General features: G+C 36.0%; 8 protein-coding genes and 2 non-coding genes across 12 annotated transcripts; 5 read left to right on the top strand and 5 right to left on the bottom strand.

Annotated features, from left to right (window-relative positions):
• Positions 1–45: 45 nt before the first annotated feature.
• On the top strand, positions 46–2,171 carry ceh-57 (Homeobox domain-containing protein). The gene is made up of 9 exons (NM_063831.6): positions 46–165; positions 221–258; positions 314–372; positions 419–983; positions 1,042–1,120; positions 1,381–1,465; positions 1,730–1,825; positions 1,910–1,960; positions 2,029–2,171. The coding sequence occupies exons 1-9, from the start codon at positions 128–130 to the stop codon at positions 2,047–2,049; spliced, it is 1,032 nt and encodes a 343-aa protein (NP_496232.2). The 5' UTR covers positions 46–127; the 3' UTR covers positions 2,050–2,171.
• A 588-nt stretch (positions 2,172–2,759) lies between these two features.
• Positions 2,760–4,968, bottom strand: C07E3.4 (Tyrosine-protein phosphatase domain-containing protein). Its single transcript, NM_001350387.2, has 9 exons — positions 4,772–4,968; positions 4,528–4,615; positions 4,054–4,477; positions 3,903–4,003; positions 3,762–3,857; positions 3,405–3,692; positions 3,156–3,359; positions 3,009–3,110; positions 2,760–2,962 (listed from the first exon to the last, which is right to left on the bottom strand). The coding sequence occupies exons 1-9, from the start codon at positions 4,882–4,884 to the stop codon at positions 2,840–2,842; spliced, it is 1,539 nt and encodes a 512-aa protein (NP_001337271.1). The 5' UTR covers positions 4,885–4,968; the 3' UTR covers positions 2,760–2,839.
• A 2,500-nt stretch (positions 4,969–7,468) lies between these two features.
• C07E3.14 lies at positions 7,469–7,616 on the bottom strand. The gene has a single exon (NR_051594.1). It is a non-coding gene; the product is annotated as an Unclassified non-coding RNA C07E3.14 (non-coding RNA).
• A 620-nt stretch (positions 7,617–8,236) lies between these two features.
• C07E3.3 lies at positions 8,237–12,123 on the top strand. 2 transcript variants are annotated; one of them, NM_063829.7, is made up of 6 exons: positions 8,237–8,360; positions 8,409–8,537; positions 8,582–8,949; positions 11,362–11,728; positions 11,773–11,868; positions 11,917–12,123. In NM_063829.7, exons 1-6 carry the CDS (start codon positions 8,253–8,255, stop codon positions 11,995–11,997), a joined length of 1,149 nt encoding a protein of 382 aa, NP_496230.2. In that variant the 5' UTR covers positions 8,237–8,252; the 3' UTR covers positions 11,998–12,123. The 2 variants fall into 2 exon arrangements, with proteins under 2 accessions (NP_496230.2, NP_001263669.1); NM_001276740.3 differs by having other exon boundaries at positions 8,582–11,728; positions 11,917–12,122.
• C07E3.17 lies at positions 10,994–11,074 on the top strand. The gene has a single exon (NR_101741.1). It is a non-coding gene; the product is annotated as an Unclassified non-coding RNA C07E3.17 (non-coding RNA).
• Positions 12,124–12,501: 378 nt separating the features above from the next.
• Positions 12,502–13,492, bottom strand: C07E3.8 (DUF223 domain-containing protein; the record flags this gene model as incomplete). The annotated part of the gene is made up of 4 exons (NM_063828.4): positions 12,502–12,790; positions 12,885–13,059; positions 13,208–13,314; positions 13,362–13,492. The coding sequence occupies 4 exons, from the start codon at positions 13,490–13,492 to the stop codon at positions 12,502–12,504; spliced, it is 702 nt and encodes a 233-aa protein (NP_496229.2).
• A 649-nt stretch (positions 13,493–14,141) lies between these two features.
• On the bottom strand, positions 14,142–14,999 carry C07E3.9 (Phospholipase A2). The gene is made up of 4 exons (NM_063827.2): positions 14,868–14,999; positions 14,703–14,819; positions 14,460–14,535; positions 14,142–14,414 (listed from the first exon to the last, which is right to left on the bottom strand). Exons 1-4 carry the CDS (start codon positions 14,991–14,993, stop codon positions 14,272–14,274), a joined length of 462 nt encoding a protein of 153 aa, NP_496228.1. The 5' UTR covers positions 14,994–14,999; the 3' UTR covers positions 14,142–14,271.
• Positions 15,000–15,742: 743 nt separating this feature from the next.
• stip-1 lies at positions 15,743–18,671 on the top strand (the record flags this gene model as incomplete). 2 transcript variants are annotated; one of them, NM_001373788.1, is made up of 7 exons in its annotated part: positions 15,743–15,866; positions 15,970–16,033; positions 16,083–16,559; positions 16,626–17,413; positions 17,465–18,027; positions 18,077–18,200; positions 18,248–18,671. In NM_001373788.1, 3 exons carry the CDS (start codon positions 15,750–15,752, stop codon positions 16,097–16,099), a joined length of 198 nt encoding a protein of 65 aa, NP_001359529.1. In that variant the 3' UTR covers positions 16,100–16,559; positions 16,626–17,413; positions 17,465–18,027; positions 18,077–18,200; positions 18,248–18,671. The 2 variants fall into 2 exon arrangements, with proteins under 2 accessions (NP_001359529.1, NP_496226.2); NM_063825.7 differs by having other exon boundaries at positions 15,750–15,861; positions 18,248–18,670.
• Positions 18,672–18,746: 75 nt separating this feature from the next.
• Positions 18,747–19,380, bottom strand: C07E3.10 (uncharacterized protein). Its single transcript, NM_063824.7, has 2 exons — positions 19,249–19,380; positions 18,747–19,106 (listed from the first exon to the last, which is right to left on the bottom strand). Exons 1-2 carry the CDS (start codon positions 19,351–19,353, stop codon positions 18,906–18,908), a joined length of 306 nt encoding a protein of 101 aa, NP_496225.1. The 5' UTR covers positions 19,354–19,380; the 3' UTR covers positions 18,747–18,905.
• Positions 19,381–20,642: 1,262 nt separating this feature from the next.
• Positions 20,643–26,014, top strand: pro-2 (Nucleolar complex protein 2 homolog). The gene is made up of 11 exons (NM_063823.7): positions 20,643–20,864; positions 20,910–21,192; positions 22,202–22,477; positions 22,537–22,647; positions 22,694–22,804; positions 23,599–23,790; positions 24,492–24,752; positions 24,804–25,031; positions 25,330–25,473; positions 25,528–25,635; positions 25,697–26,014. The coding sequence occupies exons 1-11, from the start codon at positions 20,644–20,646 to the stop codon at positions 25,907–25,909; spliced, it is 2,148 nt and encodes a 715-aa protein (NP_496224.2). The 5' UTR covers position 20,643; the 3' UTR covers positions 25,910–26,014.
• The last annotated feature ends 1,137 nt before the right edge of the window (positions 26,015–27,151 follow it).

Genomic DNA, 27,151 nt, shown 5'->3' with positions numbered 1-27,151 from the left:
TAAAACTAAACGATAAGATGTCGTAATCCATTTTTTACAATTCAGTGACAACGTCAAGGCAAACGCACTACAACTTTTGATTGAATATATCCAAGAAAAATACTCGAACACGCTTAACCAGAAAAAAATGGATACACTTGAAGAGTATGCGCTTAGACAAGAGAGGTGGGTCTGAAATATTTCAATATATATATATATATATCATTTGTCTAAATTTCAGGCTGCACAGAATCCAGCTACAATCTGAAGAGTATCCTGGTAACTTAAAAAATGGTTTTGAATATTAATCAATGATCTAAAATATTTATTTCAGGAAGTTTGATCCAACAAGCCATATCGAGACTTCAGATGGGTGAAGAATTACCAGAGGAGGTATTTAGTTTTACTCATTAAATATAATACACAAAATTAATATCAGATTTTCTCAATCGGGGAGTCATTGAGTGTCTCCAATTACGGACAAGCAACAGGAAAAATGGTCCCATGTAAAGGAGACGCTATAAGTTTTCATTTTGGTGATTCGGGAAAAGTAGTTTCAATTTCTGTTTCATCTTCATTACCACCAGATGCCAAATCGATACCTTGCATGACTTTGGATGACATAAGGAATCAGGTGTCTCCTGGACAGGCCCAATTTTTAGGTGTGAAACATCCCGGTATAAACCCATTGGGTGCTCAAAGAGCCACAAATAGCAAAAAGTCCTCATTTGCTAGTGTACTCGAAAATTCGAGAAACACGTTGAAATCGAATCACAAACTTCAACACCTTCCTCGTTCTTCTGATCACAGAGACGATGTGGTGCAAATTTCGAGGATAGCAGCCTTGCCATCTGCACAAAAAGAACTCACAACTCGGAATATGAAAAGAAATTCCGATGAAATTGCAGAGGCTGAGCATACAAGAAATTTCAATGATCCGTTGGAACCATTCCCAATTATTCATCGAAAAAACATTCGATTGACAGATGATCAAGTTAGAGAAGGTTTGAGGAAATATATTGTGGGAGTTTTAAATAATTTTAATGTACATATATTTTTTAGAATACTTCAATCGTCAAAGAATGTATCCTCATGAGAAAAACGTTAAGAGTAAAGAAGCCGAAAATAATTATTCTTCAGAGTATGTTTTGATTTCGGTGGTTTATCAAAGTATTAGAAGCAATTATTATTCAGTTAAAAATTTTGTTTAAAACTTTTTTCGACAGTAAACAAATTTGAGTTCCCGCGGACATCCATTAATGCGGTAATTCAAATTCGGCCCCTCTATTTTATTTATTTTTAAACTACATAAATATCATAAAACGAAATCAACTTCCAAAACCAAAGCTGCCTCGTTTTCCTTAAAAATTCAGTTCCAAAACCCTCACTTTTCTTTTACAGGGCCGATTCTGAAGATTCTCCAGAAGTGGTTCCAGTTCAGCAACAAAAACGACGACCCCGGCAGAATTTTTCCAATACAATCTCGGTAGGGATTATTAAAATATAAACGTAAAAAGTTAGGTAAAAGCTTTAAAATATATTAGGTGAATTGTCGTATTATGATTTCTTTATCGTAGATTCAGAAAAAAAAGTCAATTTACATGTTTTTTTTTTTTAAATCAGTTCTTAAAAAAGTGGTGTTTTTTTTTAGATTGGAGTGTAATTTTTCCTTTGCGAAACAGCGTTAAAATTTTAGAAAAAAAAACAAGATTTTGAATCGGTGGTCCTCAGTTTTAATGAATAATTTAAGAACGAGCTGAGGATTGTACAAGAGCGATTCCACGGGAGTGTTCCGAAAAAAGACGCTGAGGAGGTTGCTGAATCAATGAATCTCGACAAGACAAGGGTAAGTTATTTTTGTTTGAGATGACTGTAAGATTAAAAAAAAACAAATTTTTAGCATTACAGATATAATAATCTAATTTTTCAGGTGAACAACTGGTTCAAAAATAATCGGAAGAAGTACATCCGAGACAAAAATGTGAGTTTGGAGTTTTTCGGAATATAAAACTTGGTTAAGAGCAAAGAATTTTATTATCTTTTTTCCAGAAACGCTTACAACTGCACTGAAGAGCCGAAGTAGAAGATCTACAATTGATTATTTCGACGACTGGTGTTCATTTCTTATATATGTGCTCACCTCGATTTATTTACATATATTAAATACATACCTCAATTTAATAGCCAAAAAAGATAACTATCTCAAAATTTAAAAATTTTATAAAAAATTCGGTACTTATGGGTTTCGTCCCCAAAATGTTTTAATTTTCTAAAATTTCATTTTTCACCTTTCAAATTAAATTCTTATCAAGAAATTGTAGCTATAGCACAGTTCAGAACACATTATCACACTTTCAAAAAAAAATTCTAAAACCTACAAAATTTATTCAAAATTTCAAAATGTTCTCAAATACCGCTACTTTAGTTCACATCGAAGTGCCGTCCGACGAAAACGTCATAAAGAATGGAGATGATAGCAAAATTGTAGACGTACCAACAATGTTGCTAAATACTTGGAATTTAGAAAACTACAAAATTTCGGCCAAAATGTCCCCCCGGGGGTTACGCGAAACCCATAAGTACCGAAAAATTCATATTCCCAGCCTCATTTAATGGCCGTTATATATCTTGAGTCCTAAATACCTGCAATAGTCATCGGATTTTAACAAATTCACATCTCCCACCACTTGCAGTCGATAAATATATTTCCACATATTACAATATTGTATGTGATTTTACGCCTTCTCTTAACCAAAATCAAAATTTTAAACCACAACAAGAGCAATTCAAGTATTTATTCATAGTATTTAAAGAATAGTATTCAAGCGAACAAACTTGTCGAGTAATCAGGTCTATCAAGTTATAGCTCAGTGCTCAAAGGCATCCCTTTTGTCGGGGAGCATGCTGGGGAGATCTCGGCGAGCTCATCAATGAATCGATTGATGTCCTTGTTTACGGGAGCCTTCTTTCCGCCACGTTTGCGCTGAAAATTGAAATAGTTATAGTTTATCTCCAAAATAGTAAGTTACCGCAATGTAGTCAAACACAATTGCATAGATACTAGCGCATTGAGCAAAAGATTCGACTCCTCCTGGACGCTGCTGTTTGATATTCTTCATGATCTCGCAAATCTGAAATAAAATTATTGTAAAGCATTCAACTAGGTTCTTAGTTACATTGGGCTCAATTCCATTATTGAGCTGGTTGATTGCATAGAGAGCACCAATGAAGCTGCACGCACGACCGCATCCGAACAAGCTGACCACGCAGACTCCAGCGTTTTGCACCTGCTTCTCCGAAAGAAATTGGTGAATCATTTTGATGATCGGAAGAGTTTTTGGTGGTTGCTGTAGATGCTTCCATGGAGCATGATGATGAACCTAAATTTGATTTTTCCTGTTTATGTTATGTTCTTGAGACCATACCTGGCATATGACAGAATCTGAATTTCCTTCGGGCAATACTTCAATCGTATATTCCTTTGGATCTCCAGAAACGTCGGCACGCCGATTGTTGATAAACATCTTTCCAGTGTATTGATAGCCACCATTCTCGTCGTTGAACAAAGAAGTCGTGGTGTTCTTCAGCTTGTCATCCGGGACCATCAAGTAGACAAGATTTATCTGTTCCTGGTAGATCATGTACCAAAAGTCTTCCACGAAACTTTCGTTTTCCATCTGGGGAAGTTGGGCGACGATTAGCTTGTGCTCGAACTGGAAAATGACAAAATATAGGACAACAAGATGCACGTAGGCAGGCACGCAAGCCATCCTTCTACTTACATCTTTCAAGGTGATGACACTGGCGTTGATGTAGTTGACATCCTCGTGTCCTGGACGATTCAGTTGAACCCGATTTTCATCGTAGATCTTCGGACACTGAAATTTTTATATTCAGGAAAACCTTGTCTCCAATCAGCTTACCCCTTCACGATTTCGAACTTTGTTTGCTTCAAAATCTTCAGTGGTCTTGTTGCAGACAAGCGAGTCGAGGAACCCAAATTCTTCTCGAATCTTTTGGATGTCTGAAAGCAAAGTTTATAGATGATCGGTAGACTCCTCCAAAAGCTCTCACCATTGTTCTTGTTGCAGAAGTTGAGCGCAGAAGGCATTCCCAGCCACATCTTTGTTTTCTGCTTCGAGTGCTTCTTCGAGTGCTTCTTCTTCACCGCCTTCTCATCCGACCTTTCCATGGAATACATCGAATTTTCCCGGCAGTCCTTCCTCACTTCTTTCTTTTCTTCTTTCTTATCTTCTTTCTTTTCTTCTTTCTTATCTTCTCTCTTATCCTCCTTTCTCTCCCGTTTCTCTTCATCTGTCTTCTCCTTCTCTTTCTTCTCTTTCAGCTCTTCCTTCTTGATCTCAATCATCATCAAATCCAGGGTCTGCACAGGTGCTTCTGGGTCCTCTTCCATGTCTACTGAACTCAGAACGGAGTTTTTCGTCTTTTGATTCGACTCCCGAGAATGACTTCTACTGGTTGTCGTATTGCACTCTTTCTGAAAATATGGAACAATTATCATGGAGCAACAGGAAACCGAAAGTCTACCGAAATTGAGATCTTGATTCCTATGGATCTTGTACGATTCGTGATTGCCGCCTTCACTCTGGTAATTTTCGAGGGAGCTTCAGCGTCGCTGAAAAATTTTTTTTTGCAAACATTATCGGCAAACACCCTATCCTTTTTAGCGCAGATCTCTAATTTTGTAGTGCAGTTCTTCTCACTATATCCCTTTTACAAGTTAGAGACCACGCTAGAAAGATGATAAAACTCCTGAAAGTTCTCAACTCACTCAACAGTCTTCGTCCCTTTCTTCTGTTCACTGCTAGCGTCCGTACTTTTGCTCCTCTGCCGAAGCGTCTTTTTCACTCTTTGAATCACTGACTTCTTCTCCTTCTTTTCCATCCTTTGTTACTTTCTTCTCAAATCAAAATTGACTTTGTAATCCAAACCTTTTTGAGATTCTTTACGTTTCCCAATAATAGTGGGAGATTGAGAAATAACAAACTTTGGAAAAGTTGTGTGTGATGGAATCGACGTGGAATAAAGGGGGAGAAAACAAAAAATAAATGTTGGAAAAGTTCACGTCGATTTTAATCGAATTTACTTTTTGAATTTTTTTTGGTGAAAAATTGATCAAAAGATATTCCATATGCACACAGTTTCTACGCCGATCAAAGGAAAGTTAAAAACTAGTAAAACAAGGTAATTGAATAACTGATTTTTAAATAAATTCCTTCTATTTCAGCGTCTTCTCATCTCACAGCTGCCTTCCCAGCGACCACCCCAAGGATCCTCTGACTCCATCTCAAATCCAGGATGTCATTCGTCCCTACCGTACGGTACTCTCCTTGACTGCGTCTGCTCCATCATCTCCAGTCCGTCGTGCCTTCCTTTTGAAACATTTCCCTCATTTATTGTTCATTTTTCAAATTTCAATATTTTGCCATTCCGTTGAATGATTTTCTTTTGAATGACATAAAGTGCGTATAAACTTCAATTTTTATGGTCTCACTCCTCTCTTTTGCCAAATAAATATATGAATAAAATATACACACACAGTTTTATGAATAATACGTTTTTCCCACTATTTACATACGTTTTTTGTGGTTTCTAAGGCAATCGTGAATATATACATACATTTGGAATTATTGTGAGTTTCGGATTTAAGTGCTAAAAAATCGTTCAGATTACCTTAAAATTAGATTTTTCATTTATTACAGGCAGAAAAAGAGCGCTCGTTTTTCCGAAACCAAAAATAAACGAACAGGATTAAAAAATTATCGCAGTTTTCTACAGATATGTCTAGGGTTGTTTTAAAATAAAAATTTAATTTTTTTAAATCTAAAGTAATTCGTAGCTTTGAGAAAGTGCCAGTCATGATTGTGCACAATTGGGCTCTATGAAAACCAAAATCTGAAGTTTAATGAAATTATAATTTGATCCCGGTTTTACTGTAAAACTTTTGTCAGCTTTGTCAGCCAACTGCCTACCTACATTCTTGCCAAAGTATGTTATCACCGCGTTCCCCACCCAATTGTCCAAACATGTTTTGAATAAACATGGTCAAAATGCAACTGATAAGAATAACAAACGAACTATAACTCTTTAATGCTTCTACTTTTTCTCTCTTTCATCACTCAACAATTCACCGCCACTCTTCTTATTCTTCTGAGTCAACACAACGCCACTCCCTCCATCGGTGTCTTTTTGCCCCGTTTTCACTATTTTTCCACCATTTTTGTGTTGTGACTCAGAACACCTTTCAGTTTGATTTTCTTCCAACACTGTGTCATTCCCCAGTTATTATTTTTATTATAGTTTTGAATTTCAGAATAAAAAAATCCTGAATAACGTCTTAAACCAGGGTCATTCTTGGCAAACGAACACAACCTTTTTATTTCAGTATGATAGTCCAACGTTTCGATTCAAAAATTAATATACATAGAAATGTAAGAGAATATAAGTTTTCATTTGAAATAATATTGGTTTTTGTTTAAAAAATATTTAAAAAACCTACCGTTAAAAGTTTTTGGCACAATTTCAATTATTTTTCAATTTTTTAAACAAAAATAAATATTATTATCAGATTAAACATATATTTTTCTACACTTCCATATCAAGTTTTGAATCAAAAAGTTGTATCATCATACTGAAATAAGCAGTCTTGTACTCTTGCCAAAACAGCGCCACGGCAAACATTAAATTAACTCGAAATGTTCAATACTTTAAAAGCAAGTTTTAAAATTCCCAAATCTGCTTGAAACTTCCCTGATGATCGTTCCAATCGGTCACTCGACTCTTCTTTCGTCAAACTCACTAACAATAATAATAATCCGAAGAACTGACAAAACACCGAGTTCTTGTGTGCACTTCCCCCTGTGCTCACTTTTTGACTCATTTCATATGTCATTTGAACATAGGAAGTGTGACGTATGATTTTTAGCATTCTTTGAACTTTTTGATATTAGAACATTTAAAACTAGATAGGTAATTACTCAGTTCTTGCTATTCATAAGTTTCTGCGAAGACTAAATTTAAAACGCGTTGAATATATTTTTAAAAATGCTCAAAACTATGAATGCTCTGTCTACTTTAAATTGAACTTGAATTCGAAACTTACTATTAGACATTACCCCAAGTTAAATTATTCAAACCCTACTATCCAAAATATCTCCTTATCTTGTAAAAACTTAATAAATCAGATATCTAGGAATAGAAAAACTTTTTTGCAACCCCCAGCAACAATTCGATGTTGCGCACCGCTTTTTGTACGGTTTCCGCTTGACAATCTCTCTAAATCACTTAGTCTCCTACGGTCTCTAATTAGAATTTGTCTCCAGGGATTGAAATCATGTCGGTGGATCAAGCAAAGTGCGTGAAAATATATGTGTATATGTCAATCAGATAATTTACTTTTTATGTGTGTCGTTGTTATTCCGCCTGTCACTCACTTTCTCGCTAATTTCCGTATTTTCATTTCTTAATCGTGTTAATTAACACCATTTTGAGGTCTGTCCAAATTTCCAAACGAAAGTTTTGGAAATTTTGGTAATTTTTCAAAACTTTTAATGAAAAAGAAGATCGAAATGTTTATTTGAAGTGTTTTATCAAAACATTTGATCATTATGAGTAAATTTACAACACATTAAAAAATGTCTTTCCGAGGTATGAAAATTGTGTAATTTTTCTAAATATCGGCCTACAATTGAAGCCTACTTTTGAGCCTTTTTCTCACGCTCTATCTTAAAACTTTTTGTATATTATTTCTTGTGTAAGATTTTAGAGGAAAAAATGCGAATAATTTTTTTTCCAAACTCTGCTCATAAAATGATTCTTGTTTATTTTCTCACTCACAAAACTCTCTATTTCTTTCTTTCTCCATATATTTTTCCATAAAATGGTAGAAGAGAGTGACTCAAAATGTTTTTTCTCCATTTCTCCCTGTTTGTTTTAGGTTGCTTATGATGGTTGTTTAATGGTTGCGGTGGGAGGGAGTTTGTCATCTGACTCGTCTTCGTTCGTACTTTTTAAGAGACATCAATACACCTAAACTCCGCTTACTCGATGATCATTCAGTTTCTTGAGGAATAATATTTTCCACAATTCCTTCTGATTTTCTTTTTATAGCTCATATTCGTCATTTTTTATATATACAGAACAGAAGCAACAGCTTCCAATTCGGTGTTTTAAATATACTTCTTTGCTACACTTTCAGAGTTTTCCTAATGTTTGCAAATTCATTTTTATTTTTCAGACCGCTAGCAGAAACAATGGGACATAGTCAATCCTACGATCTTCGGAACCCGGAAGGAGGCGAGAAGACGCCAGTTAGAGGAGTACGAAGAGTGAGCAGAGAACATCAGACTGATGCACAATTTGTGAGAAACTTACCTAAGGATAAATCAAGACTAACTTTCACTTTTCAGTCCACAGAAACCGCTGAGCCGTTTGATTTTCGAGAGGATGAGCTTCGTGACCGGATCCGAAGAGAGCAGTTGAGGAAGAGAGAGGTCGAGTTGGAAACGTTGAGAATCAGACAACACGAGAGTCGAGAGGTATTTTATTTGATGACTGAATGATTTTAAAACCCAATTTCCAGCCAATCATCGATGCGTACCGCCAAAACCAACCTGCACCACAAGGAAACTTGTACAATGAGTTCAATCATTACGATTCGATGAAACATGCTTCTCCATCTGATCCAGCCACTTATTTCGCACTGAAACCAATGACCGAAGTTAATGAAGGCCGACAATTCTCAATTCCAACTTCTTCCACTCGCCGCTACGACCAAGTTCCAATCGATCCATCCCCTGAACTTCAACGCCGTGAAGTTCCCAGCAAGCAGTCTCCACCAAACTATCCGAAGCGATCTTCAGTGTTTGGTGGCAGAGTATCCCCGTTGCCACGTCAATCGGAAGTCGATCCACATCCAATGCCACGCTACATTCCACCGATGAGTCCAAGGTATGAACGAACCCCCAAAGCCCAATACTGTAAAACTACCACTGTCACTACCTATACCACTTATGGAGATACCCCTGAACCACCTAGAAGTACAACTTACTCGAAAGCTTCAAAGCTGAAAGAAACATCGGTAAAACCATACGCCACCTACTCAAGAGGTACTAAACTCCCAAAGTATGACGAAGTTCCCAGGAATACAATGTACTCCCGAGCTTCTGAAGCTTCAAAAACCTCTTCTCGAACTTCCTTAGCTTCAACATGTTCTCGAGCCTCGAAACTTCCAAAATATGATCAGATTCCTCGTAGCCCTAGTGTCCATAGTCTGTATTGTCGTATCCCAACCTATGATGAAGTCCCAGTCCAAAAAAGTCCACGTTCCATAACTCCAACGCCAATGAGCCACCGTGTCCGTATTCAAACATCTCCTCCAATCCCACCATCATCTAATAGTACCTATGTGATTCCTGTTAAAGTGGATCGTAGATCCGACAGTCCTCGAACAGTCATAATCCCATTCTCATCAAACTCAACTACAGCTCTCGACAAGGTTCCCCAAGAAACACCAATCTATCGTAGAATATCTAAACCCAGCCAGACTAAGCCAACCAACTCTCGCGTTTCTAGCATCCCTTTAAGTCAGTCGTATCATTCGATGGACAAAATTACGATGACCTCAGTCTATCGTACTACTGCTACAAATAATCTGAAACAAGAGCCCATAGTCATTCCTAGACCTACCTATCGTTATTCAAAAACTCCGCTTCAAAAAGAAATTCCGCCAGTCCCTCTTGAACGATCTGTGATCCGACAGCCTGAGTACAGTGATCCCGGAGACTCTAGAATCATAGTCATACCATTCTCAAATCAGAACAAAAAATATTCACCCCCTCCATCAAGAAGCAGTACTCCAATTTATCATACCAATCTTCAAAGAGATGTTCCAACGTCTCCCCTACCTAGAAGACCCCTCTACAGTCGACCACCGTCAACTATTAGTACTGCTTCATCGGTTGAATATATCCCTCGTGCTCCGGTACCTAGAAGACCACTATACGATAGACCTCCATCTACGATTAGTCCACCTCGTTCTCCCCCATCAGAGCTTTATTTAACTCCTCTTGAGCAGGAAGTTCAGCGGGCTCCATTGTCCAGGCGACCACTTTACAGTAGACCACCATCAACCGCCAGTGCTCCTCGTTCTCCACAACCAAAAATCTATTTAACTAGACTTCAGAAGGAGGTACCACATGTTCCGCTGTACTCATGCGTGGCAAGACCAAGACCAGTTTACAGTACACCTCCAGAAGAGCCTATTGTGATTCCTCGTGCAGTTAATCCACCTGTGTCTTCAACAATATATTTGACTCGACTTGAACCAGAAGTTCCTGGAACTCCACTACAGCACTACATTTATAGATCTCGCTCTTCATCCACCTATAGCGTTCCGCCAGTCGAGGAGGCTTCGACCCGAACAGTAGCTTCCCCATCTAGATACACTCCCCCTCCTTCTTCATCTCCAAAAATGCACCTAACTCATCTGGAGCGTGAAGTTCCTGGAACACCACTCAACCACTACATCTCCAGACCTAGATCTACCCCGATCTATAGTACTCCACCAGAGGATAGGAATGTAGTCTCCCCATCTAGATATACCCCTCCACCATCGGTAACAATGGCTGCAAAACTTCATCTAACCCCACTCCAACCTGAAGTTCCTAGTACTCCATTGCAGCATTATATTTCTAGATCCCGCGCTTCATCCGTCTATAATACCCCATCAGTAGATAGTACTTCAACGCGTAGCCTGGTGTCTCCATCTTCTGTTCGTATGCCTCCCAAGCTCCATTTGACTCGTCTTCAACAGGACGTTCCGTGGACCCCGTTTAAGGTGTCTAGGCCTAGGTCAACTCCAATATACAGTACCCCTCCTCTCGAAAAACCTATTTCCCGTACTCTTGTTACCCCGTCTAGACGCACTCCCCCTCAAAAGCTCCACCAGATTAGTCTTGATCAAGACATCCCGGGAACTCCCCTTCAGCATTATATCTATAGATCTAGATCAACATCAACCTACAGTATACCATTGTCTGACTATCCTCAACCATCGCCAACTCCGTCTAGTGTGATTATGAATGACGATTCTCCATATGAAGAGAAGCCGAAAAGTTATTTGGGTACCTACCCAAAAACTTACACCAGAATCATGCCAGAAAGACCACCAAAAATAATTTCCCCACCAGAACATCCGGTAACAGTCAGCAAATCTAAATCCACTCAAACTCTTGACCAAATGGTAGTTCTCCCACAACCAAAAACTCATCTCTACCCAGAAATCAGTTACCGTCGTCGTAGACCATTGAGTATACATGTCCCCGCAGAGTCCAAATCCTCCACCATAATTTCTATCTACAGTAACCCCATCGATGATGTTCCACCAACACATGTCTCCGAACTACACGCCGAGAAGCGAATGATCGTTGGAATCGATGACGAGTTGCAGCCAGAGAAGAACAACGTGACATACGTAACTGTAGCTACTGCTGCAATCGATAATGAACTACTTCATCGTCATCCAGAAGTTGGAAGACATCCAGTCTACGTGCTTCCAGCTCAAACAAGCTACGGAGCTTCTGCCAAAAGAAGATCGTCTGATGACGAGGCAAAGAATGTGTTGCCGCCACAGAACTGCACAGTGGAGCACTGTACACACGTGGCGGTTAATGATGGAAGTCCTGTAGTGATAAGAAAAAGAGCCAGTCAAGATTCCATCAGAGATAAGGTGAATAGTATTATTATCTTCAGTTAAATAAAGATATTCTTTAGGAAAACCGCCTAACAATTCCCATCAACGAGGACGACACGGAAAACGTCGGAGAGGGTACAAATTATCAAAATGTCTCGAAAAAGTGCTTTGAAGAGGTAACCAGAGATTCCTTGCTAATAACTAAAACTCTTTTTAATTTCCAGAGACTCCACTACGATTCGTACATGCCAACGCTTTCATTGAGACAACGTCCTGTTGTCAGCTTTTATGACAAGCTTCATTAACTGCATTGAATATTTTTCTGAAATTTTGAAAAATCCAAAAAAAAAGAATGGGGATAAGCATTAATGTAATTTATTCATTAATTGTCAATAATTAATTTTAAAATGCAAATAAATTTTTTAACCTTTTTTGGGATTAAAGAATGCATGATTGGAAATCAAAATTATGAAACTTCACTGATTCAACAAAATCTGGAACCGAATCTTGCTCTGATACTTGTCATTATTCATGGTAATCCTTAGTTTGTTTAACTCATCCAAGTCATTCTTCACAGCATCTTCATTTTCCAGAAGCTCCCACGGGTATTCTTTTGCGAGACCCAAAATTTCAGTAACAATGATTTATCACAAATTATATCGATTGCTAGATCAAGATTCTTTTCCTGAATACAAAGCTTTCGAATATCTTGAATATTCTCAATTTGGGAGAGTATTTTTATACTCATTTTCTTCGTTGGGAAACACTTTCGAAAATGTTTAACTTTATAATCATTGTTGCTCATTTCTTCAAGCATTTTTCCAGTCAAACTTAACTGAAGCTCCTCCATTGCATACGGGGAATCCTCGCAGGTTTTTAGAATCAATAACTGTAACCTCGTTTAATATGTTTTTTCCAACAACAACCAAATGCAGAGTCTTCACCTTCCACTTGGAAATCATCATAGCACTGAGAAATACTTTTGGGATTCCGGAAGAAGGGGCATTAATTGAGAGCGAATCAACTGTGATGGGCGCGTTTTTGAAGTTTACCAAAGTTGGACGGAATCGGTTTCCATACAATAAACAATCGATCGTGCTGTAAATGTTCAACTTATTCAGTTATCGACAGTTTTCCGCAAACTGCCAAGATTAGGAAGTTCCAACTTGTGTAGCATTTTCCAAAAACTTACAAGCTGGTTATTTCCAGTGATTCAAAATGATGAGGTTTTTCAAATGGGGTCTCGAATACACCTTCTTGTATTGGACCACACTTCTTGCAATGTTCTACAACACGTCTACACATCCCTCCACAATCTCCAAGTTTACAAATAGTACACATTCCAGTGTATTCTTCAACTTTATCGTCTGAAAAGCAGCATCAACATCTTTAACTTGTTCCTATAGAGTCAAACAGTTTCAAAAAGTTCCGATAAGCTTGCATGTTTCTGATAATTGTTGTTTTGAGCACAAAGATATGTATTCAAAATTGAAATTTTATAATAGTCAAACTCACAATCATATCCAATTAGACCAGCAACATGAAGTCCCTCGCAAGTATAATCTCTATCGATAGCTATATTCAACTTTCGGACAATAACACCAACCACATCTTTGAGAAAACTGGAAAATGAATTAGCATTGGAAACCAGTAGTTACTATAAACTTACAAAAAATAATGCCAAAGTTGGTAAATCTCTATCTTCCAATTGTTCACTCGAACTGTGCAGAACTTACACACATAATCATCGTCACATTCCCAGTCATGCAAATCGCTTTCCACTACATCGTGAAATATCATTTTGGAATGTTCGTTGCGGATTCAATAAAGCACTGCAGTGTTGAAGAAATTGTAAAGTTTGAAGATTTGATCTCAGAATTATCATATTCAAAAGTGTTTTCTACAAAACAATTTTTGGCAATTTCCAAAAAGTAGCCTCTGGATAGAATCATATAACACAACTCACTCTCAACTCCAGTAAATTCATCGAATTTTCGTTAAGACTTTCCAAAATTCTTTCGAGAATTATCCTATTCTCAAATATTCCTTGAAATTTTCAAATTAAAAGGAAAATCTATAAAGCTGTGAAACTCACGTAATTGTTAACTTTTTCAAGTTGGGACATTCTTTCGGTCTTAAAAGAAAAAAAAACAGAAATGAAGGTGGAAGGTACAAAAGACAGTCAATAAATGTCGTAGGATTATTCTCTTTGCAGGTAGTCCTGTCATTGATTTATGTCATTGAGAAACAGAAGGTGACACTTGACTAACAACAACCTGACGTAACATTGGAGCTACTTGAACACACCAAAAAAAAATTTATTGAGAAAAGACAAGAAATGGTATATAATTGTAATTTACTCATTAAGACTCTTTTTCAGTATTACATATATATGAACTCTTATGTCAACTTCAAGTATTAAAGGATTAAAGTATGTATTATAGAAATTAATATTAATCCAATTTATTCCAATGTTCCCATATTTATAAAAATCAATTCAATATTCTAAAAAACCAACTTTTTGGAAAAGTTCAAAACATGAAGTTTTTAAAGTACTTTCAAGTGAATTTAGATATTATTCAATGTTGGAAATGTTTCGTGATGGGAGCCCAAAGAGTTCTGTTGCATTTTGCTTTTTTCTCCGGCTTCGGGAATTTTTTCCAACACTCAACAACAATCTTATCACAATCACAAAGTGCCGCTTTGCATCCCATGTTTTTATCTGGAAAGCTTTTTAAATTATTCGGGCTCAAAAGAGCTTATATACCAGAACAAATTGCAGTGGAATTCATGCATGACCAGGAATAATCATCAACGTATTCGATTTCGACATCCATACAAACCTAAAAAAACACATTGAATAGTGTATCGTTACTTCCTGGAATTCATACTTCAAGGCGCACGGATTTACGTGCATCGGTCTCGCCACGATGTGCAGTTACAGTACTTCGTTGTCAGCGGGGCGAGACCCAAGTGTGTTAGATATTAAGTTTCTTTTTAAAAAAGTCACCTTATTATCGACAGCAGCATCATAGCACTTGTCATGGTGCATACAACACTCATCGATTCCATCGACAGGCTCATGAGATCCACCGATTCCACACCAGCATCCATAATTATTGTAGTGCTTTAATAGTTATTTCGCATCAAAAAAACTTTATTCAAAGGAACTTACCAATGCATTGTAGTGAAGTTCGCATTCAGCGACCTCCTCCAGGTTCCAGAGAGCCTTCAGTCTCGGATTGGTGCAATAGCAAGTCGTTGAAAGAGCGGCTAGAAACACTAGAAGTATGAAGTTCATCTGAAAATTCAAAAATATCGATGAAAAACTCCCGTTTGATGAAGTGAAAAATATCAAGATTTGAATTTCGCTCCAAAAGTCGCATGCCACTAAACAACATGCAGCCAAAATAACGGAGCATCGTAGTCTTTAATTTTATTTCGAATTTCGATTTTCTCTACATTTAATTTCGTTTTTTGTCTTAAAAAAGGCTAGGTATATTGATTTTTCTTATTTAAATGTTAGAACTTATTAATACTGATAAAATAAATACAAAATTGACGGTTTCCGGATGAATTTGCCATAAGAAAATCGTTTAAATTAACAAAGTTTAGGAAAATATGTGAAAATTGTTGTTTTTATCGATTTCGAAGTGTGTTTAATAACTTTGTGTGCTAATTAATGAAAATAAATAGGATTGGAATTTTAATTTGCTAATTTAGTTTTAACAATATGCAAAACATGAAAATTATATTATTCAATGAAAATTGTGATTTCTCAAAAAAATTTTTAATTTAAAACCAAGCAAAAAATTGAAAGTTAGTCTGGAATTTCGTCAAATGTTCAGACAAAGGAAACACGTGTTTAGATGACCGGAATGCCGTCAGAAAGTATAGGAAGAATGGGACAGCACGAGACCTGACAGTGTAAAAAATGATTCATTTCCTCCCTGGATTTATCTCTAATATCTCTGCGTCTTCCAATGAAAGATATCACTTTGATTTTTTGATTTTAAATCGACATTTCAAGAAAAAAACATAATTTCGTAATTTTCAGATGGAGGACGATGATGGACGTGAATCGTTCGAGATCAACGACATGGATCTCGAATACGCAATGAATCCAGGCGGCAGGCGACGGTTTCAGAATAAGGATCAGGCGACATATGGTGGGGTGAGATCATTGAAAAATGCGAACTTTTTGCGGAAATTTTTTGTTTTCTTGGAAGCTCCGCCGTTTTTATTAACATTGGGCAAACAAAATTGACATTTTTCAGGAGTCTTTGCACCTGACAGCGACGATGATGACGATGAACAAGGAACAAGCCGAGGGCCTTATAAGTAAGTTTTCTCCTTTAACTTTGTTTCAATAATTGATTTGTAATTACAGAAAACGATCAAAAATAAGTGCACCAATGAGCTTTGTGAGCGGAGGTATTCAACAAGGAAATAAAATCGACAAAGATGATCCAGCGTCTCTGAATTTGAATCTTGGAGGCGAGAAAAAGCCGAAAGAAGATGACGAAGGCTCCATTCAAATTGATTTCGATAAAAGAACAAAAAAAGCACCGAAACAGAACGGCGCCCAAGTTTTCGCAGGAATGCGCTCATCAGCTAATCATGGAGCGGCAGATATTAATCAATTCGGTAGCTGGATGAGAGGAGACGGAAATTCGAATAAAATCATGAAAATGATGCAGGCAATGGGTTATAAGCCAGGAGAAGGTCTCGGAGCACAAGGTCAAGGAATTGTGGAACCAGTTCAAGCTCAATTGAGAAAAGGAAGAGGAGCTGTTGGAGCTTATGGAAAAGAATCGACAGCTACTGGACCAAAGTTTGGAGAATCTGCAGCGGATGCACAGAAAAGGTAGGCAAAGGGTTGCTTGAAAAAATCAATTAAAAACAACGAAAAAATTAAATATTTATTTTTTAGAATGGCTCAAGAGGGAACATCATCTCGCCCCACAAATGATGATCAAGAGAAGAGTGGATTGAAAATAAAAGGAAGTTGGAAGAAATCTCAAACAGTGAAGACCAAATACAGAACAATCGAAGATGTGATGGAGGAAGGAATGTCAGCATCACGACCAGCTTCTCATCAACAATCACAGCAATACTCGAACATTAAAGTAATTGATATGACTGGAAAACAACAAAAAATCTACTCGGGTTATGATTCATTCTCTATGAAAACTCGATCCGAATACGATACTGTCGATGATGAAGAACGGACTGTTTTTGATGTGCCGGAATTGATTCATAATTTGAATTTACTTGTGGATCTTACTGAAGAAGGAATTCGAAGAAGCAATCAACAATTGATCAGTTTAAAGGATCAGACAACAGCTCTGGAATATGATCTACAACAAGTTCAGAAATCTCTTGGAACAGAAGAACAAGAAGCACAACATATAAAAGATGTATACGAGCTCATCGATGGATTCTCATCTAATCGTTCACCGTCCATGGAAGAGTGCCAAGAATTGTTCAGACGTCTGCGATCAGAATTCCCACATGAATATGAGTTGTATTCTCTTGAAACTGTTGCTATACCAACTGTTCTTCCACTAATTCAAAAGTATTTCGTTGCCTGGAAGCCGCTCGAGGATAAGAATTATGGTTGTGAACTCATCTCGACATGGAGGGATATTCTGGATGACAGTAAAAATGGAAGAAAGATGACATTTGGGCATAATAAAACAAAAGGAGATGAGATTAGAGGTAAGTCTATTAGTTTTATTTTACAAAGAAAAACAGACAATTTTATTTCAGCCTACGATCGTATCATCTGGGAAGGAATTCTTCCATCAATTCGCCGTGCCTGTCTTCAGTGGGATCCGAGCACACAAATGCACGAAATGATTGAACTCGTCGAACAATGGATACCTCTATTATCCGCATGGATTACTGAAAATATTCTGGAGCAACTGGTTGTTCCTAAAATTGCGGAACGAGTTAATCAATGGGATCCGATGACAGATGAAATTCCGATTCATGAATGGCTTGTGCCTTGGCTTGTACTTCTTGGAGATCGTATTCAAACAGTGATGCCTCCAATTCGACAGAAATTATCAAAAGCTCTGAAACTATGGGATCCAATGGATAGAAGTGCTCTTGAGACACTGAGACCATGGCAGAATGTTTGGTCAGCTGCAACATTTTCAGCCTTTATTGCACAAAATATTGTTCCGAAACTAGGTGTTGCATTGGATACGATGGAATTGAATCCAACGATGAATCCAGAATATCCTGAATGGACAGCTTGCATGGAATGGCTTGAATTTACACATCCTGATGCAATTGCTAATATTGTTACAAAGTATTTCTTCCCGAGGGTAAGTTGATTATTCATGTTCGTTTTTAAATATTACATTTTTTTTTCAGTTCTACAACTGCCTCTGTCTTTGGCTAGATAGTCCTGGTGTCGATTACAATGAAGTGAAGCGTTGGTATGGATCCTGGAAGGCTCGAATTCCACAAGTTCTTGTTAATTATCCAACTGTAAATGGTAAGTTCAAATATCTCGTTTTTAGAATCAAAATGTTTTTTTTTCAGAAAATCTTCGTCGCTCAATGATCGCAATAGGGCGATCCCTTCAAGGAGAGAAAGTCGGCGGACTCCAAGCCACTCCGATTGCTCCAATGGCTCCACCACCACCAATGGCACCACACTTTACTCAAGCTGCACCTGTTCAGAAACTGTCATTAAAAGAAATTATCGAGTACACAGCTGGAAAGAATGGATTCACATATCATCCACAAAAAGATCGATACAAAGACGGACGACAAGTATTTTGGTTCGGTGCACTTTCGATTTATCTCGATTCGGAAATGGTTTATGTGATGGATCCAATCGAATTTGTATGGCGACCTTCAGGGCTCAATGAGCTTATTCAAATGGCTCAAGGTGCACAAGGATAATCATTTTTAACATATCATATGATCTTGTTTAAACTTACGATAAAAGTTATTTTAATTTATTATTGTTTTAATTTTAACCTTGTCTATTCATTCCGTTAGATAACGGTTCATTATTTTATACTTTCTGCTTTGTATTTGTATTTTATAAAATTTATTGAAATTAAAAAAAAAACTGTAATATAGTATACTCGTAAAATTTTTACATTAAAAATCATCGGTTAATTTTTCGCAATTTCATAAAATTCTAATATTCTAATTGAATTTTCTAACCGATTAGAAAATAATGATTGAAGTTAACCGAATTGGCGAATCGCTGAGATCTGTGGAATATGCTGATCATCAAAATCGATTAATTTTCCGCCGTCATTCGTCGTAAAATTATTATTAGAACTTGTCGGGGAGTAGGCATTCAGTTTTTCACTTCTTGTAGTTATTGGAGTTTCAATCGAGACAGCTACTCTTTCTGACGGGAGTTGGACAATTGAGCGCGTCGGCTGAAAATCTAGATGAGAAAATTTTGGAAGCTTTTAAATTAAAAAAATAAGTTTTTACTAAAAATACTAAAAATTGTAATCTTTTCTGAATCGTAGAAACTAAATTTATCTCAAAAATCGAGAATTCTACAAGAAAACATACATTTTTCGGGAATAAATACCATACGAATAGTCCAACCACTACTCCGAAAACATGTAGAGATATTGAGATAATTGTGTGCGTTGTGTAGGATAATGTGACGAACATGAAATCTGAAAATTAGCAATTTTTCACATTTTGTATCAGTTTCTCAACTATAAAACAAAAACATAAAAGTCAAAAGCGATGGAAAGACTGTGAGCGAGAGATGAAGCCGACGGAATGAAGCGTAAAAGCTGTGGCGCACCACGGCTGCGCGGAAAGATTTTTCTCGTTTTTCTGATGTTGCTGACGGGCGACAGCCAGCAGCTTCTCCTTCCATTATCCTACAAGTGTCCAATTCATCCCGCAGAATGGCTTTTGTACCTATCTCCCGTCCGTTCTGGCTTATCGTACCGGGGACATTTATTGCGAAATGTAGAGGATTGTGTATGTGGTTTAGGAGTGGAACATTGAAGTAGCTAGCGGGAATTGTGGGATTATTTTAATTTTTATGAGATTCTCAATAGTTTAACTATTTAATTTCATCAAAAAATATCCTATTTATGGAATTTAATTTATGTCGAAAAAATATAGAAAATCACTAGATTTATCTGAAAATAACATTTTTTTCAGCCGAAACTTTTGAGAAAATGCAGAAAATTACCTTAAACTAAATGTTATTTTCAGATAAATCTAGTGACTTAAAAAAAATTATTTTTGACACAAATAGGAAATTAAAAATGTTAGAAAAACATGGTGCATTATGTCATTTTGTAGAATTGCAGAAACTATTATGATATTTTGACATCGAATGGAAAAATGGCAGCTAATCTAGCGAGCGATGAGACCGGTTCTCTATAGATTTTCAAGTGACCTTTCGGAACGAAGAAGTTCCAATCAAGCTACATACTAGATTCCTAGATTCTATAGACTTAGAATAATTAAATCAAAAACCTATCATGGATGAGAATAAGAAATAATGAAATCCTGCCTTGAATTAATATGCAAATGAGATGACTATACAGTCAGAGAATTATTCCTTCTTTGTTACGCGCGTTTCATCCGAATCTTTTTCCTGACTATGAGAAAGTCTCTTCGTTGACCGTAGTCTCTAGAGGTCTTGTGACCCCGATTCGGTCGCTTAAACAAAACACAAAAATACAGTAGTGGATTGAAAGTTCGCGGCTTTTCAAAAAGTGTTTTTGATCTTTATGTATCATAAATCGTGAAAAAAACGACTAAAAACGACTGCCGCAGAAAAAAAAGTTCGAAATTACCGTACTCTTAAAAAGCGAATATATTTTTGTAAGTCTGTGGAGGGTACTGTATTTTTAGCGCAAAATTTTGCGAGTGTACAACTGAATTATCATTTCGATATTAGAAAATCATGTATTTCCACAACATCATAATTTCAGGATGAAGCTTCTCAAAAAACCCGCGGGACTCAAAAAAAGAAAAGTTATTTCAAAACGAATCAAGATTGAAAAGAAGCCAAGTTCTGAGGACGAGGGAAGTTCAGATGAGGAGGTACCAAAATTGGATGGAGAAGGAAGTTTAGATGGATCTGAAGATGAAGATGATGGAACTGTGACTGTTGAGAAAGGAGGTGTGAAGAAGCATAAGTTGGATTTGGAAAAGTGAGAAATTGTCTTCGAGCTGGTAATAAAAATATATATTTTTAGACTGAAACAATCCGATCCCGAGTTTTTCAAGTTCCTTCAACAGGAAGATGCCGATCTATTGAATATGGAAGATGATGGGGATGACGATGAAGATGACGATGAGGATGATGAAGATGAAGAGGAAGAGGAAAGTGATGATGATGAGGATGATGAGGAGGATGACGACAAGACAAAGATTAAGAAGATCCGAAAACCAAAGATTAAAAGTGACAATTCTGGACGTCTTATCGTGGATTCAAATGTTTACTCTTACCTTCAACAAGTTCTCGTTTTGGATGATGAGGTAATTTATATTATCGAGACGGAAAACTTTACTTACTTTGATACTTTGATGTCCGTTGGGTTCAAGTTGCGAGGCAACTGCGGACAAACTCGAAAAAATATATTTGTTTAGTTGAGAAAACAATTAAAAACGCATACATTTTTTTAAAAACGTAAATTTTGAAGTAAATGATTTTTTAAAAAATTTTAAAAACCTGATACTAAATGATTAGCAGACCCAAGCTGTGACTAAATATTGGTTTTTAGAAATTTTTCATCGATTTTTCGTATTTTAGTTGAAAATATATTCATTTATTCAACAAAAAAAAAACAATTAAAATCACATAATTAATAAGAAATCAGTAAAAAATACTATAAAAAATCAATGAAAATTACAGTAACTAGAGTTTGAAACTACAGTACTCTTTAAATGCGCACACGAGTTTGCATTTAACTAAAATTATGTCGTGTCGAGACCGGGTACCGTATACTTTTAGCATAAAACGAAATATTTCGCGTTTGGGAAATATGGTTGTACCAGAAAAAAACGTTATCGAAAAAAAAAGGTTTTTCGCCAAAAATCACGAAAGAAGCAAAAAAGGAAATTTTGAAGTTTGGAATGTTTTTTTTTTGAAAAAAGTGTGAAAATTAAAAATTTTGTGTTTTCAGTGAGCGACAGGCGGTTTTTTCTTTCGAAAAGTGAGAAAAAAACGTTTTTTTAAGCCAAAAACGTTGAAAAAGGCAAAAACGAAGCAAAATAGTCTAAGATTAAATATATTAAAAAAAAAAAATTCATTTAAAATAGGGCTGAATCCGAAAAAAAAATTTCTCGAAGTCGACGGAAGCGAAAAAAACGGAAATTTTGATGTTGCGACTGTTTTTTTTTGAATAATATCAAGTGCAACTTTTTTTTAAAGTGTAAAATATTTTTTGGCAAAAAAATTTTTTTTAAAAAGTGATAATGAAGCAAAATAGTCTATGGCCATCGTGCGAGAATCCTATTCGAATTCCAACAAAATGAAATATTATAGACCTCCACACCCACCAATCCATCGGATGTTCGTATGGCTGTCGATGTTTTTGTCGCTTGTGTTGCTCGAGTTGGTGCAGACATTGAAGCTCCAAAATATGTCATTAATGAGCAATCAATCTTCGAAGCTGTTGTTCGAATGTGCTTTCAAGCAATGCCTGATATTCTAAAAAGATTATTGAAAGCGAAACCTGAAGGAGATAAAGTTTTGTTCTCGAAGACTGCAATCAAGAAATATCAGACATATGTTAGAACATATCTTCATGCAATGATTGTTGTAAGTGGCTGAAAACATCTGAAATTCTAAATTTTTGATTTAAATTCAAATATTTTCAGTTTCTCAACGAAGTTCAAACCACTGAAGTTCTCATTGCCACAATTAAAGCCATGACTCGGCTTGTCGATCTCTATGCTCATTTCTCCAGAATGTCTAAACTTTTGATTAAGGTAAGTCATTACAAGAAAATCATACTTTTAATTGATTTATTTTCAGGCGGTCGTCAGAATTTGGAGTCGCAAAACTCTGGAATGCAGACTTCCAGCCTTCGTTTGCATGAATCTTCTTGTCAAAAACTATCCGCAACACTTCGTGCCACTTTACAAGGTAATTCAATTTATTTTTTGTAAAAAATTTAAAAATTGATCTAATTAATCTAAACATAATCTAATTCAAAAGTTCGATTTTAAACGCTAAATCATGGAAAATTTCCCGCACAAAAGAGTGTGCACCTTTAAGGAGTACTGTACTTCTCTGTGTCTAGTTTTTCAGAATGTTTAAAATTTCCTCTTAAATCTAAAAAAAACAACATTTGGACAACGAGAAAATAATCGTTCAATATTCGAATTTTGAAAAAATTAGAAATTTTAGAAGTAAGAACTACAGTAATCTTTGAAGACGATAGGAAAAAATTGCGCTGAGATGATGATCAAAAATTCAAATTTTCGATTTTTCCGGAACATCGAAAAAAACGTTTGAAAATTAAAAAGCTACTTCAACATTTTAATGAGAAAAAAAATTTTCCTCTGGAAACAAAACAAGATTGCCAAAGTTTCGAGCGTTTTTCGAAATAAAGAAAAACTATTTTTTGAAATCTTGAAAATTTTTTCTGCAATACTGGAAATAATTTTTTTCGTTTATTTTTTAAAGAAAAATGACAAAATTATTCGCAGTATAGCAACTGAGCTATTAAAATGTGAAAATAATGTGCAAAAAATGTGCTTTCCTTTAAAAAAAATTTTAATGAAAAGCCGCGAAAAAAAAATATTTTTTTAATTGAAAAAATTTAAAATTTTTCGGTTTTCGATTTTCCAAAAACAAATTTGAAAATCAGTTTGAGAAAATTTTCGATCGCGTCGAGACCAGGTACCGGGTTTTCGCAACTATACAAACTCACACAGACCGCCTATGTTGCATTTGTTGCAAACTCGAAAATCGTCACCAACGAAACGTGGCCACTTCTTCAATTCATGCACCGAACATTTGCCGAGCTGACAATTTTGAATCCAGAGCAAGCTTATAAGTATGCATTTGTCTATATTCGTCAAACAGCTGTTCATCTTAGAAATGCAATGATTTCAAAAGGACGAAAGGTGAGAAGAAACACAGAAAACACTGAATCCTGAGAGGGTTGAAACCAGGGATGTGTGGATAACCGATTTTTTCGGCTAACGGCTAATTCGGCTAATCTCAGTCATTCAAATCGGCTAATTTTCGGCTAATTCGGAATTTGGTTAAACTTTTTTTGTCCATTCTGTTAATTCAAGTTTTGGGTTACTTTTTTCACTGTTATTGAGCAAATTCAGGGATGAACGACTGTTCAAATAGGAAAAAATCATACAAATTCACCACATTTTGTTTTCCAAAAAAATATGTTAGTTGAATTAGCCGAAATAGCCGATTGGCGAATTCGGCTAACATCAAAATCGGCTACGTATTAGCCGAACTGCCAAAAAGTCGGCTAACGGCTAATTCGGCTAATATTAGCCGAGTTAGCCGAATTAGCCGATCGGCTAATTCGGCTAAATCGGCTATTATCCGCACACCCCTGGTTGAAACCGAAAAAAAAGTTTTCTCCAAAAAAAAACGAAAAAAAATTGTTTCATGTTATTTTGAAAAGATTTAATATTTTGGTCAAAATTGCACTCTTTTTATAATTTCGAGTGTTATCAATTTATCAATTTTTCGGTTCCATTTTTTTCAAAAAATATCGAAAAATAATAAAGTTTTTGCCAAAACCACACAAAAAACCAAAACAAAAAATCTACAGCCCAAAAAAGAAACATTTTTTAAGGATTTGATCTTCTCCATCTACAATTGGCAGATGATGCAGTGTATGTACATGTGGGTACGAGTTATTGCTAAAGCTCATTCTGTGAACGGCGCTGAACAAATTGGAGAACTTGTCTATCCTCTCATTCAAGTTATCGTTGGAATTTTCAAGCTTTGCAATGCTCCAACTTTCCTACCACTCCGTCTTCATTGTTGTCAACTGCTCATTCAACTTCAAGCCAGTTGCACCAATTATATTCCGATTTTGCAGGTTTCTTGCGACGTAAGTTTTATTATTTTTTAACAAATTCTCACGGAAAAATAATAATTCCAGTGTCTGGAAGAATTGGCTCGTGAGTTGAAGTCGAAGCCAAAACCAGTAAAAGGAGCAGTCAAACTTCCGGATATCGAGTGTACTCTGAAATGTTCATCACAATTCTCAGATCTTCCACAGTGGCGAAAAGTCATCTCAGAACATGTGTTCAGAACTATGATGCAGTCTGCACATCTTTTGGCTAGTCAAGCCGCATTTCCGGACGTCGTTTTGCCGATCAATCATAGAGTCAGTTCATATTACTTATTCGCAAAATTTTGAGATTTTCGCGCAAAAAATAGTCTCGGCACGACAAATTGTTTTAAATTGATTTTTTAGCAATTTTCGGATGTTTCTAGTTGAAAATTCATTGTTTTTTTTTCAGTTTCTACTCAAAACTCAATTTTTTTTTCCGAACAATAATTCATTTTTTGAATAAAATAAGTTAAAAAAAGAATTTCATTTCCATCGACGATTTTGCTAAATGTTAGGATGGAATTAAATAAGAAATTCCAAGTAAAAAAAAACAATTAAATAATATTTTCAGATTTCCGCAATCCTAGAAACAATGAAAAATGGAGATCACGCTCACTTGTTCCGCGGATTCCAAACAAAACTGAAAGAGCACTCAAGATTTGTGCTTGATGTTCTTGCTCGCAAGAGTGTCGATATTAATGATGAGATGCAAGTGGTTAGTCAAACAATTTATATATATTTTTCAATAAAAATAAAATGACTGCTTCAGCGTGCCGTCCGCTTTGATCTCAACAATCCTGACTCGCCGATCAAGACATTCTATCGGCAATGGGAGAAAGTATGGAAGATGAAGGAAAGAAGTGCTGTGGAGAACTCGGTTCGTTTTTATTGAAAAACTTTTCATAAACTAAACATTTTCAAAATATTAATTGCTTCAGAAGAAAGACGACAAAAAGAAAAAGAAGGAAGAAGAAGCTGCTGCTGCGAAAAAAAGAAAACCTAATGAAACTGTCGAGGACGAGGATGATGTCAAGCCAGAGGTTTCGAAGGCAAAGAGGAAGAGAATCAAGATTGGAGCAGCTGCCAAGAAAGCAGACGCCTCTGTTCCAGATCAATTTGCTGATATGTCAATGTGGAGTGATGAGGATTAACTGTTATCCTAATATTTTGTTTTTTTAAAAAGAATTTGGTTTTTTTATTTCTGTTGTTGTTACTTTATCATTTTTGTTGTTATTGAAATTGTTCGGGAATAATGTTTTATTTCATCAAACGTAGTTGGTTGGCCCACATCAGCTAAACTAAAGCTGAATGAAGAGAAAACAATCCATGTCACATTAGGGAAAAACCGAGAAATAACTTCAAGTACACTATTAACGGGAAGAATATTAGGAAAGATCTGGAATTTCTTGTGTCTCTAAATCTTAACTTTTCTGATCACTGGAAAAAAGCAATAAATGCATCTAACTAGCGAAGGGTCTGAAGGTGCCAGCGGCTTTTCGAACGAAACATGTTTCATTCGAAAGCCCATGTTCAGAAACGGTGAAATGTGAATTTTAGCTGCGAAATTTCAGATTTTAGCTCAGCTCAGCTATAGCTCACCTATAGCTGAGACATAGCTGAGCTATGAGCATAGATGAGCTATATTTTTCAAAGTTTGTAAAATCCATCTATTTTTGCCTATACATAGTAGTTTTCATTAATAATAAAATACGCACTAAAAGGTAGGGCTGAAAATGTACTATTTCTGTAACTACTTGAAGCTTCTTGTACCTACTGGAATATTGTTAATATAATCTGAAAGAGCTTAAAATTTACTACAAAGTTTCTGAAAGACATTTCGAAAACAGTTACTTTGAAGAGGTTTATGAATTTTCAAAGTTTGTAAAATCCATCTATTTTTGCCTATACATAGTAGTTTTCATTAATAATAAAATACGCACTAAAAGGTAGGGCTGAAAATGTACTATTTCTGTAACTACTTGAAGCTTCTTGTACCTACTGGAATATTGTTAATATAATCTGAAAGAGCTTAAAATTTACTACAAAGTTTCTGAAAGACATTTCGAAAACAGTTACTTTGAAGAGGTTTATGAATTTTCAAAGTTTGTAAAATCCATCTATTTTTGCCTATACATAGTAGTTTTCATTAATAATAAAATACGCACTAAAAGGTAGGGCTGAAAATGTACTATTTCTGTAACTACTTGAAGCTTCTTGTACCTACTGGAATATTGTTAATATAATCTGAAAGAGCTTAAAATTTACTACAAAGTTTCTGAAAGACATTTCGAAAAAAGTTACATTGAAGAGATTTATGAATTTTCAAAAATTGGAAAATCCATCTTTTTGCCTATAAATGGTAGTTTTCATAAAATAATAAAATACGCACTAAA

Source organism: Caenorhabditis elegans, chromosome II (assembly GCF_000002985.6).
Source record: "Caenorhabditis elegans chromosome II".
NCBI classification, from domain to species: Eukaryota; Metazoa; Nematoda; class Chromadorea; order Rhabditida; family Rhabditidae; genus Caenorhabditis; species Caenorhabditis elegans.
This window is presented reverse-complemented; position numbering and strand designations above follow the sequence as displayed.

Bases quoted from the DNA above. Each gene is read 5' to 3' on its own strand.
- ceh-57 (NM_063831.6), top strand. From the start codon at position 128: ATGGATACACTTGAAGAGTATGCGCTTAGACAAGAGAG. The intron at 373-418 runs GTATTTAGTTTT...AATTAATATCAG, and splicing joins GTGAAGAATTACCAGAGGAG to ATTTTCTCAATCGGGGAGTC. The intron at 984-1,041 runs GTTTGAGGAAAT...TATATTTTTTAG, and splicing joins AGATGATCAAGTTAGAGAAG to AATACTTCAATCGTCAAAGA.
- C07E3.4 (NM_001350387.2), bottom strand. From the start codon at position 4,884: ATGGAAAAGAAGGAGAAGAAGTCAGTGATTCAAAGAGTGAAAAAGACG. The intron at 4,004-4,053 runs GTGAGAGCTTTT...CTTTGCTTTCAG, and splicing joins CTTCTGCAACAAGAACAATG to ACATCCAAAAGATTCGAGAA. The intron at 3,360-3,404 runs GTATGGTCTCAA...AATCAAATTTAG, and splicing joins CAGATTCTGTCATATGCCAG to GTTCATCATCATGCTCCATG.
- C07E3.3 (NM_001276740.3), top strand. From the start codon at position 8,253: ATGGGACATAGTCAATCCTACGATCTTCGGAACCCGGAAGGAGGCGAG. The intron at 8,361-8,408 runs GTGAGAAACTTA...TTCACTTTTCAG, and splicing joins ATCAGACTGATGCACAATTT to TCCACAGAAACCGCTGAGCC. The intron at 11,869-11,916 runs GTAACCAGAGAT...TTTAATTTCCAG, and splicing joins CGAAAAAGTGCTTTGAAGAG to AGACTCCACTACGATTCGTA.
- C07E3.9 (NM_063827.2), bottom strand. From the start codon at position 14,993: ATGAACTTCATACTTCTAGTGTTTCTAGCCGCTCTTTCAACGACTTGC. The intron at 14,820-14,867 runs GTAAGTTCCTTT...TAACTATTAAAG, and splicing joins AACTTCACTACAATGCATTG to CACTACAATAATTATGGATG. The intron at 14,536-14,702 runs GTGACTTTTTTA...GTGTTTTTTTAG, and splicing joins ATGCTGCTGTCGATAATAAG to GTTTGTATGGATGTCGAAAT.
- C07E3.10 (NM_063824.7), bottom strand. From the start codon at position 19,353: ATGTTCGTCACATTATCCTACACAACGCACACAATTATCTCAATATCT. The intron at 19,107-19,248 runs GTATGTTTTCTT...CTAGATTTTCAG, and splicing joins GGTATTTATTCCCGAAAAAT to CCGACGCGCTCAATTGTCCA.
- pro-2 (NM_063823.7), top strand. From the start codon at position 20,644: ATGAAGCTTCTCAAAAAACCCGCGGGACTCAAAAAAAGAAAAGTTATT. The intron at 25,474-25,527 runs GTTAGTCAAACA...TGACTGCTTCAG, and splicing joins TTAATGATGAGATGCAAGTG to CGTGCCGTCCGCTTTGATCT. The intron at 25,636-25,696 runs GTTCGTTTTTAT...TAATTGCTTCAG, and splicing joins GAAGTGCTGTGGAGAACTCG to AAGAAAGACGACAAAAAGAA.